At 36.8% G+C, this 11,909-nt stretch overlaps 1 protein-coding gene across 7 annotated transcripts in view; it reads right to left on the bottom strand.

Annotated features, from left to right (window-relative positions):
* The window catches only part of Dnajb4 (DnaJ heat shock protein family (Hsp40) member B4), a 37,863-nt gene that overhangs the window by 1,572 nt on the left and 24,382 nt on the right, over window positions 1-11,909 (bottom strand). For 4 of the 7 annotated variants that reach the window (XM_070007367.1, XM_070007364.1, XM_070007368.1 and 1 more), the window contains exons 2-3: window positions 10,822-11,063; window positions 1,083-1,654 (exon numbers count right to left, since the gene is read on the bottom strand). In XM_070007367.1, coding sequence (XP_069863468.1) covers window positions 1,083-1,654; window positions 10,822-11,032 — 783 coding nt within the window. In that variant the 5' untranslated portion in view covers window positions 11,033-11,063. Of the gene's footprint in view, window positions 1-1,082; window positions 1,655-2,812; window positions 2,884-10,821; window positions 11,110-11,909 lie in introns of those variants that run through there. The other 3 variants (XM_070007363.1, XM_070007370.1, XM_070007369.1) reach the window with 3 other exon arrangements.

The following is an 11,909-nucleotide window of genomic DNA, read 5'->3' as shown; positions in this document are numbered from 1 at the left end:
TAAGAGAAATTTAGAATTGGAAACTTCACAGTAAGAGCACTACTACTTATCCGGAAAACTATAAAATACATTTGTTTTAGTCAACAAATGTTTACTAAATGCCACACAATTCTTGATGAACCACAGAGAGACCATGTACCAAGACCTCAAAACAAGAAATGCATAAGGAACTTACAGAAACATACACAAACTCTCAATTATAATACAGTACAGTACAGTGTGGGGACAGAGGTATGACAGAGATCTTTTGTGAAAGAAAAGATACCTGTATTTTCCTTTTACCTTCTGGGAAAAGAGAATGCTTTAGTTAAGCATTGGACTAGTAGCAGGTATTGGGGCAAGTTAAAGAATAATAGTGCTGGGGCTGGGAAGGTGGCTCAGTGGTAGAGCGCTTGCCTTGCATGCTTGAGGCCCTGGGTTCAATTCCTCAGCACCACATAAGCAAATAGAAAAAAGCCGGAAGTGGTGCTGTGGCTCAAGTGGTAGAGCGCTAGCCTTGAGCTGAAGAGCTGAGGGACAGCGCCCAGGCCCAGAGTTCAGGCCCCACGACCGGACCCAAAAAAAAAAAAAAAAAAAAAAAAAAAAGAACTCAGACAAAGACACAGAATTATCTAAGATGATACTAGCACAAGTTCAGGGAAAAGAAAAAGTAGAAATCAAAATTTTCCATTTTATTTTTTTCTCTATTTCATTTTAAATGTAACTTTTTACTTTACAAAAGTGGCTAGATAGAACTTTTACTGTCACTAAAGATATTTAATTTCTATAAATTGAATTTTATAAATACTGTAAAACTAAGAATTTTAAGTGAGGTACTGATATGGTCACATTTCATGGGTTACAACTGAATTTAAGAAATAATACAGTTCACTCTATTTAACATTAACATGTAAATGGTTAATAAAAAGAAGTAAACCTAGAGTGTATAAAGTGGCAACCATGAAAGAAATAGTACTTCCTCAGAGAGTTGATATGAAGATTAAAATAATGTGGCTCTTAGGTGCTTATTCAGATAACTCCCTAAGATTAATCAGCTGCATAAATCTGTTTGCTCTCAAGACTCCTAGTTCTTGCTAACTTACCTCCCGTAAACTAATTTTGGCAGTATAAATTATATTTGATCCATCTCTTTTAAATTTGGGGTGATCTTTGTCTTTGATAACAAAAACAATGTCTGCTGGAATATTATTTGGTGTTTCATCTCCTTCCCTAGGAAAAGTAATTTTGGTGCCTTCTTTCCACCCTTTTTTAATCTCAATGGTGAGAATTTTGTCCTCAGATCTGTAACTCCTCCCATCAGGATTTAATCTTTTTCGAGAAATCTTCATCCGTTTGGTACAACCACTGTATATTTCTTCAAGTGACACTCTAAGTTCATGAATAACTGGAGGATCTTGTTTGATACGGGATGGCCCCACAGAATTCCTGTCTCTTGGATATCCATTCATGCTGAATCCAAAGGCACCAAAAGGATCTCCATCTATTTCCATCTCTTCATTATCTCTACCACCACCAGCCATTCGTCTTCCAAAGAAAATTTCAAATGGGTTGGAACCTCCAAAAAATGCTGCAAAGGTGGCATGAGGATCTCCATGGAAAGTATACCGAAAGGTACCTCCTTGTCCATCAGCACCTCCTGCTCCGCCTTTTAACCCTAAGTGAAGATATAATCATTATTAGAAAAGAAAAAGAAAAGAAGGTTGCAAGACTTGACAAGCTACCAACAATGATAAACTTTACTAATTAACTTTGGCCAAGTTAGATTGCAATTTACTAATAATGAAGAAAGGTCATTGTAACTAAATCCAAAAGAGTTATATAGGTTCACACAATCTACTGATAGATTAAATGTTATTTCAAATTTTTCCTCTAGCCATTTGCCAGTGGCTCAGGCCTGTAATCCTCCAATTAACCACCAAAAGAAAGTGGAGCTGTGGCTCAAGCAAAAAAGCTCAGGGACATCATCTAGGCCCTGAGTTCAAGTCCCAGGGTGGGTGAGCGCGCGTGCACACACACACACACACACACCACACACAGAGCAAAAACAAAAAAAAGTTCCTCCTAATCCTTAGCCTTAATCATTTATTTCTAAATCTTTGGTTTATAGTAATTAAAGAAAATAAAATTGAGAAGCCCTTATATACTGATTGGCATACTGAAATATATAAAGTTTTTAAAAGAAGTCAAGCATCAGTAGCCCATGCCTATAATCCCAGCTATTCAGCAGGCTGATATCTAAGGATCAAGGTTCAAAGTCAGCCAGCCCAGCCATGAAAAAAATCTCTAAGATTCTTATCTCCAATTAACCACCAAAAAACCAAAAGTGAAGCTGTGGCTTAAGTGGTATAATGCCAGCCTTGAGTGAGAAAGTGAAGTGATGGTGTTCCAGCTCTGAATTCAATCCTCAACACTGGCAAAAAAAAAAAAAAGAGGAAGATGTCAGTTGAAAAACTTCAATAATGTGGGGCTGGGAATGTGGCTCAGTGGTATAGTGCTTGCCTTGCATGCATGAGGCCCTAGGTTTGATTCCTCAGCACCACATAAGCAGAAAAAGCTGGACATGGCACTGTGGCTCAAGTGGTAGACCACCACTAGCCTTGAGCTGAACTGCTGAGGGACAGTGCTACCGATTAAAAAGAAAAACTTCAATAATCAATGTAAAATACAGAATCTAATTTTTAAATTTAATATTTTAAAATTATTATATATTATTAGTATGAGGGGTTTCACTGGAATAAACACATAAATATAAACAGTGTGCTGTAAACAAGTTCATCCCTTCTATTACATGTAATCTAAATCTTTCGAGTACCATTATTATTATTTTTTGTCGAGGGTCCTGAACTCTGGGCCTGAGGCGCGCTGTCCCTCAGCAATTCAGCTCAAGGCTAGGCTCCACCACTTGAGCTACAGTACCACTTCCGGTTTTCTGGCGGTTTATTGGAGATAAGAGTCTCACCGACTTTCCTGCCCGCGCTGGCACGATCCTCAGCCCGCTTAGTAGCTAAGATTACAGGCGTGAGCCACCGGCGCCTGGCTTCTAGTACCATTATAATCAATAAGCCATATTCATACTACATAAATATTCAGGCCATCTTTTACTGTTTAAGAATTAAAACTATGTCAGAAAAGGAAAAATTTAGACACTAAAACAGCTATTCTCAATATAGATATAAATCTTTCTAAGTATACAATTCATCAGAGCTAGGTCTGATAGCTCACATCTATAATCCCAGCTACTCTGGAGGTAAATAATAAGGAGAATCTGGTTTGAGGCCAATGTAGGCAAAAACGTTAACGATGTTTTTGTCATCACTGTTGGAACTGACTTCATTTTTATCATACAATTAACAAAATTTCTTTGAGCCTTATGTGAATTCCTTTTCAAGGAAACAGGAAGAAAGCCTCTAATTATAAAACGGAACATTTTAGGTGGGCCGGGCGGGGAGGATTGGGTGGGAGGGGCGGGGGGGGGGGGAGGATGGGAAAGGATGGGAAGGGGAAACAAAGGAGGAGGCTACAATGCTTGGTAAGAAATGTACTCATTATCTTGACCATGTAATTGTAACACCTCTGTACAGTATTTTCACAATTAAAAAAAAACCCTGAACATTTTAAAGAGTTTAAACTAGAAGATTCATATATACCTAAACTAAGTAATTTAAGGGCAATAAATACTTATTTTATTTTATTTTATTTTTTGTGAGGCATAGGGCTTGAACTCTGGGCCTGGGTGCTGTCCCTCAGCTCTTTAGTTCAAGGCAAGTGATCTATCACTTGAGCCACAGCTCCACTTCTGGTTTTCTGGTGGTTAAATGGAGATAAGAGCCTCATTGGGGGGGGGGGGGGGAGGGGAAGAGCCTCATGGACTTTCCTGCTCAGGCTGGCTTTGAACCTCAATCCTCAGATCTCAGCCTCCTGAGTAGCTAGGATTAAAGCCTCAGAGCCACTGGCACCCAACAATGCATGCATTTTTGCATTGCTCATGAATTTACAGCTGAAAAGGCTAATGAGCAATCATGCTTATTGAATAAACAGAATTCTTAAAGTCTTAAATCTAAACTAAAAAAAAAAGTGTCATGTATCCATAAAAAAAGAACAAAATCAACCCTTTATACATACACAATAAGTTTAAAATTAAAATGTGCTTTGTATGTTTTTAATACTTAGTTTTGCATATTTCTTACTATATATTTAGCTTCTTCCATTAAAAGTACGTATGTATTATGTAACATCTAACCACATCAAATTATGCCTAAATTTTTATTTTTTCTATTAATATCTAAAGAGAACGAGACCTAAAAATCTGAAACTTGTCAAAATACAGATACTGAATGATATATACTCCCATGAGAGTTAGGTAAATTCCTTACAAAAATGAATGACAGCTGGGCACTTGGTGGCTCACCCCCATCCTAGCTATTCAGGAGACTGATAGATCTAAGGATCACAGTTCAAAGCCAGCCAGAGCAGGAAAGTCACTGAGACTCTTATCTCCAATTAGCTAACAGGAAATTGTGGTGCTGTGGCTCAAAGTGGTAAAGAGCTCAGAGACAGTGACCAGGCCCAGAGTTCCAGCCCCATGACCACCACCAACAACAACAAAAAGAACAACAAATATAAACAGGATAAAAACTTTTGAAATATAACTCATCCAAATCTCTAATAAACTTTAGTAGTATAACCATAACTTCAAATGTTAAAGAGCTAATGACAGCCAGGCACAGTGATGTATGTCTATAATCCCAGCTACTTAGGAGCTGAAATTGGGAGTATCTTGTTTTGAGGCCAGCCTGGGCAAAAAGGTATGGATATTTCATCTCAACTAATAAGCAAGGCATGGTGGTGTGCACCTATGATCCCACAGGTGAAACTAGGAGTTTCACCATTCAACTCAGCTCTGGAGAAAATTCAAAACCCTACCTAAAGTTATTTCATCATGGGTTTGGACTTTGTAAAATCTCTTCCCCTCTCTCCCCAAAATGGTAACTTTATCAAAGAATACAAAGTTTCCAATGCAAGCTGGGTGCCAGTGGCTCTCACAGCTATAATCCTAGCTAGTCAGAAGGATGAGATCTGAGGACCTCAGTTCAATGCCAGACAGAGAATGTCTGTGAGACTTTTATCTCTAGTCACCAAGAAGCCAGAAGTGAAGCTGTGGCAAGTGGTAGAGCACTAGCCTTAAAAAAAAAAAAAAAAAAGATCAATAGCACCCACAAAGAGTTCAATCCCCAGTTCAAGCCCCTTCCCCAAAAGAATGAAGTTTCAATAATGACCGAGACAATCTTATCAAAATTCATGACATTGTAATATGATAAGAATTATTATTAAAGCAGTTATCACTTGTACTGCCTAACATTTGAAATATAATAAGCATGCCATCAACTACGTGGCTAATTGTAGGTAAGAGTCTCATAGACTCTCCTGCCCCAGTTAGCTGGCTTCAAACCACAGTCCTCAGATCTCAGCCTCCTGAGTAGCTAGGATCACAGGCTTGAGTCACTGAAGCTTGCTAATTTTTAATTATGTATAATTAGTATAAGGAAGTTTTTCATATTTAACTACATTCCTTCTAACCAAAATTTTTCCTAGTCACCATCATCACTTTGTGTGATCAGGGAATACAGTCTAGAATCAAAATTATTTTATCAATATTGTTTATTTTAAAAATATTAAGTAAGCCGGAAGCTGGTGGCTCACATCTGTAATCCTAGCTACTCAAGGAGGCTAAGATCTGAGGATCGAGGTTCAAAGCAGTCTGGCAATTAACCACAAGAAAACCAGAAATGGCGCTGTGGCTCAAAACAAAACAACAACAAAAAGGCAATATTAAATTGTTAAAAATTATTTTAAAACTTATTGGAAACAATTATGTTATTTTGTCGGTCATGGGGCCTGAACTCTGGGCCTGGGGACTGCCCCTTCAGCTCAAGGTTATCACGCTACCATTTGAGCCACAGCACCACTTCTGACATTTTCTGCTCAGGTGATGCTGAGGAATGGAACGAACCCATGGCCTCATGCATGCAAGACAAGCACTCTACCTCTGAGCCACATTCCCAGCCCATGAAAACAATTATCTTAAAATGTTTAAATTATGTAAAAAAAATACAAACCCACCCACTAATTTGTGGAAAAAAATGTATTTGTTGTCCATAGGAATGACTTCCACTAATAACTAGTTAACTTGACTACAAGTCTACCAAAAGAAAAGAGCACTGGAAAAGAACTAGGTTTTCAAAGAAAAAATTAATAACGGCACGTTAGTAACTCTAAAGAAATCTAATGTAAAATCCAGATTTATGGCAAGATCTCAGAGAGTTAATAGAATGGAATTCTTTAAATAGATTTAATTCACAAAATTCCAAATGACTTTCATATTTTTAGAACACATAATACAGAGATTTCACTGATAAAATATATAAACTAGCCGGCCGCCAGTGGCTCACACCTGTAATCCTTGCTACTCAGAGACTGAGATCTGAGGATCACAGTTCAAAGCCAGCCTGGGCAGGAAACACTTCGAGACTATTATCTCCAATAAACCAATAGAAAACTGGAAGTGGTGCTGTAGCTCAAGTGACAGAGTGCTTGCCTTGAGCTGAAGAGCTGAAGGATAGCATCCAGCCCCAGAGTTTAAGCCCCAAAACCAACCAAAAAAAACCATATATATATATGGATATATATGTATATAGATGGATATATATGGATATATATATATATATACTAAGAGAAGCAAATTCATAGAAACTATTATAGTGAATAAAATTTGATCATTTAAACACTACCTTTCAGTATCTGAAAATTACTGACTAATTAAACAATAAGCAATATAATAAGGACAGCACAAAGAAAAGGACATTAGGAAGCTAGAATAAATGAGGATGTATATGAAAAAATTAATCCTTTAATACAAATTTCTATTCACATCCACTGACTGAACCACTCAGAACTATACATGAAACTTTTGGAGGAGGCAAAATCCAACTTTAAATGTCTGTAGTTCGTGGTTTTGTTTTGAAGTGATTCAACTATGGAGAAAATTTGTTTACTTAAAAAGATTATTATATGCCATAAAATTAACCCATTGTCAACATGCAATTCAATTATAGGAAATTTACAGAGTTGTGCAACCATCACTGCAATCCATTTATGGAATATTTCCATCATTCCAGAGTTCTCTAAGTTTTCATTTGTAGCTAATTCTTTTTTTTGGGGGGGGTGTGTCCGGACGTGGGGCCTGAACTCTGGGCCTGGGCACTGTCCCTCAGCTCTTCAGCTCAAGGCTAGCGCTCTACCACTTGAGCCACAGCACTACTTCCGGCTTTTTTCTTTTTGCTTATGTGGTGCTGAGGAATCAAACCCAGGGCCTCATGCATACAAGGCAAGCACTCTACCACTGAGCCACCTTCCCAGCCCCATTTGTAGCTAATTCTTATCCCTACCTCCAGCCTTTGACAAGTTCTTTTTTTCTTAAATTTGCTGTGTCTAGACATTTCATATAAACAGAATTATATAATATGTACTCTTTATATCTGAGTTCTTTCATTGAGCATACTTTTTGAGGTTTATCCATGTTATAGCATATTTCATTAAATTGGTCCCATTAATTTATTTTATTCTACTTTATCCATACTAATTGGCAGTAGCTTTTAAATTGCTTTTAAGATTGGAGCCATTACAAATAACGCTGCTATGAACATTCAAGTTTAAGTTATTGTGTGGGCATGTTTCTCTTTTATACATTTCTAGGAGAGGAATTGCTGTATCATCTAGTAAGTTTAAAAGTTGCCAAACTTTAAGAAAAAAATTAATTTTAGCCAGGTGCCAGTGGCTCATGCCTGTAATCAATCAATCCTAGCTCCTTGGGAGGGTGAGATCTGAGGACATGGGTGTGAAGCCAGTCAGCAGTAAAGTCCATCAGACTTTTTTTTTTCTGCTGGTCCTGGGGCTTGAACTCAGGACTTGGGCACTGTACCTGAGCTATTTCGCTTAAGGCTATTCTCTCACTTGAGCCACAGCTCCGCTCCACTACGAGTGTGTGTGTGTGTGTGTGTGTGTGTGTGTGTGTGTGTTCGTGCGCGTGCATGTGTGTGGTGTGTGTGTGTGTGTGTGCGTGCGCGTGCGTGCACTGGTGTAGTAATTGAAGGTAAAAGTTTCTTGAACTCTTACCTGTGATTCTCATATCACGTGATCTGAGGCTTCTGTGATCCTCAGATCTCAGCCTCATGAGTAATTAGAATTATAGGCATGGGCCACGACATGCCCAGCTGAGACTCTTAGTTCCAATTAACCACCAAAACACCCAAAGTAGAGCTTTGGCTCAATTGGTAGAGTGCCAAACTTGAGTGAAAAAGCTAAGGAACAATGGCCAGTCCCTGAATTCAAGCCCAAGTACTAACTCACACACACCAAATTAAACCTAGAAATTTTCATAACATGAATAAACTGAATCACTAGTTTTCTTAATTCATAAATATATAAATTTAGTATTAACTCATACATTTGATAGGTCATGGGTCCTGCAAATTATCATTCCTCATTTCAAGTAAATTATTAGTGTCAGTGTTTTATTGCTATTGGAGAAACTTCAGGAACTAACATTGAATAGGCAGGCACAGAACAAACAATAAAAAGCTAAGAGAAAAAAAAAGGTTTTCCCATACTCTCATAGTAAATCTACAAGTTTTTTGAGTTGTTTTGGGGGGGTGTTTTGTTTTTGTGTGTATGTGTGCCACTCCTCTGGCTTGAACTCAGGGCCTGAGCCCTGTCCTTGAGCTTCTGCTCAAGGCTAGCACTGTAACAGAGTCCCATTTCTGGCTCTTTTCTTTCTTTCTTTCTTTCTTTTTTTTTTTGGTACTTTATTCAAGAGAGGAGTCTCAGACTTTCCGGCCCCAACTGGCTTCAAACCTCAATCATCAGATCTGTTTCCTGAACAGGATTATAGGAGTTAGCCACTATTGTACTCTGTCTGTCTGTCTGTCTGTCTGTCTGTCTGTCTGTCTGTCTGTCTGTCTGTCTGTCTGTCTGTCTGTCTGTCTGTGTGTGTGTGTGTGTGTGTGTGTAATTACAGGACATACAAGTGATTGAATAAAGGGCAACAAAAGAATTCTGGGTATACAGGTAACACTGAACTTTTTTTTTTTAATTCACTCACTGGTAGTGACCCATGAGCAAAAAATCATTTAAGAAAAGCATTTTAAAAATGTAATGTTAAACCAAGAAACGTATAAAATTGAAGACAATTATCCTTAATAAGCCTGAATCTTATGGCTTAGTCACAGCAAATATATACTTGAAAAACCAAAGAGATAGGGCCAAATACCTTACATTTAAAACAGTGGATATCTGTTTTTTTTTATGGGAATTTACATTATCACTCCATAACAAACTAAACCTTTTAACCTGAGTAGAGATTACTAGCACATTTCAAAATTCTACTTAGGTTTTGAGATGAACCAAATGATTACATTTTGAGTAGTTTAGTCATGGGGAACATACAAAATTTAACTACTTATCATTTGCCTTCCTCAGTATTTACTTTGTAAGAATCTGACATTGCAGATTCTCACTATAATATAAACTTAACTCCTCGCAGATTAAAAAGGGGGCAAAGGGAAGGGAATAACCAAACTCTCCATATACAGTCACCCTGCCTGTCTCCGTCTAATATGTTTCATCAAAATGAGTAGTCACTGCTTGACTCAATTTTAAGAATACACTTCTAATTAGGAAATTTTGGTTTTTAAATGCATTGAACAAAGAAAAGAGATAACAAATGTTTTCACACCTACAGTAACTTAAGAAAGATTTTGGAGAAAAATAAAAAGTATCTTAGTCATGATTTTAAAATTGGAAAATCCTAAAGCCTGTAGGAATTTATTGTTGCTAATTAGTAATTTAAAATAGCCTTACTCTAAGGCTACATGCATATGGAGATGGTAAACAAATTTGACTTAAATTTAGACTGATAAAAGAAAATTCTTAAATTACCCCCACTACATTAGTTTCTGATCTCACAATGCAAGAAAGCAAAGTATGCCTGGGAGAAAAAAAGAGAAGTTGTCTTACTTTCCTCTTCAAGGGTAGACAGTAAATTTTCAAAAGGAATAGTTACCTTTAGAATAAAATCAGCAATTGTTCTAACTAGGTGGCCATTTTAGGTCAAAAACTGTATTTCTAAGATCTCATTTTCTTGGCACACAATTACTGTTTACAATTAAGTTAAAAACTTGTTCTGGTATTTTATGACATCAGGAAAATTCTTTCCTCTCCAGGCAGACTGCCAAAAACAACTGGAAGCTAAATGCCTGTGCCTTCTGCTTCTAAGATAGACGACTCTGTCTTGTTCAGAAAACTAGCCTTGCTCTAAAAAGGAAAAAAATTTTTTTTTGCTTTTGTGAATAAAGAATAAGCTACCCAGAATTTGAAGTAAAGACTGAAGATTATCAATTCGGCAGAAAATTCTTTAGGAAACAGGTTGCATAAGACTTTTGACATTATTCATTCATGGTTATAAAAATTTAAGGTGTTTTTTTAAAATACAAAATGTTAACAAGTAAATCTCATGGTAGAATATAAATAATGCAAAACGGTTAAAATTCCCTCAAAGATAAACAAGAACATTTTATTCATAGCTATACTCCAACAATCATAGATGAGAGCTTATTTTTATCTTGTATTTGCTTTCTTTCTTTTCTGATATGTCTTAAAACCTTTTCTAATGAGAATGAAAAGGTTGAGAGGAGGAAAAAAAAAACAAAACAAAACAGAAAAAGAAACAGAGCCCAAGGGACAGAAAGAAATACGTAGAATACTTACCTTCCTCCCCAAACTGATCATATATTTCTCTCTTTTTAGGATCACTCAATACTTCATAAGCTTCAGCGACCTCTTTAAATTTTTCCTCTGCCTGAGGAGATTTGTTCTTGTCGGGATGAAATCTGAGGGCTTGTTTTCGGTAAGCCTTTTTAATATCTTCATCTGAAGCTCCTTTTTCAATTCCCAAAATGCCATAATAGTCTTTCCCCATTTCGAACGCCTTGAAGTAAACTTAGATTTCCCTTTGTAAAAGAAAACAGCGTCCCCAGTCTTAGCAAGACAATGATTCTGAGAAAAATAAAGCAAGCTTAGTATTTTAAAAGTTAAAGCAAATTAGCAAGTCAGCCTAGCTGCCTTTAAGGCAGCGAGTAGCAAGCAGACAGCTTCTCCGTCTCCGTGTTTAATTCCTTTCCAACAGCTCACTCACAGATAAATATATACTACACCAGAGACGGCCTCCTTCCAGATCCTCCCATTTTCACTACGTGTCTCCGTACTTTCTAGAACAGCAAATGCTACAGGACGTCACTTTCCCAGCTGCCTCTAGTCAAAGTACTAAGCTGTTTTCCCCTCCTCCTCAATTAACCATTCATTTTCCTTCTCCTCTACCAATCTTATTTCCTATTTGAAAAACCAAGTGGATTTAACAAACCAGAATGTCAGCACATAATGTAGTAATTACATATTTATTCCACTGTAAGTAAAAAAGGAACAAAAATAATTAAAGTCATTAAGCATCTTAAGGTTAAAATGTTACCAATTTATTGTACAAATAAAAATGCCCTGAATTTATTTTAGATATTTTAACTTCAATTTCAACTTATTTAATTATAAAATATACAATTCTGAAATATGAACTGTTTAAATTAGAAATTTCAAGTAGTCATTTTCAAAAGTCCTGAAGGGAGGAAGGTCTATTAGAAGTGTGACAAAGTCAGACCAAATTTCACTTTTTAAAAAAAAATTGTTATTATAAAGGCCATATACAGAGAGGTTACCATTTCATAAATCAGATAATGGATACATTTTTTTTAAAACAATGTTACCCCTTCCCTTGTTCTGTTTTTCCCCCTTTTCCCCACCCATAA

The sequence above is a fragment of the Dipodomys merriami genome, unplaced genomic scaffold (genome assembly GCF_024711535.1).
Source record: "Dipodomys merriami isolate MVZ:Mamm:240054 unplaced genomic scaffold, mDipMer1.0.p SCAF_7, whole genome shotgun sequence".
Taxonomy (NCBI): domain Eukaryota; kingdom Metazoa; phylum Chordata; class Mammalia; order Rodentia; family Heteromyidae; genus Dipodomys; species Dipodomys merriami.
This window is presented reverse-complemented; position numbering and strand designations above follow the sequence as displayed.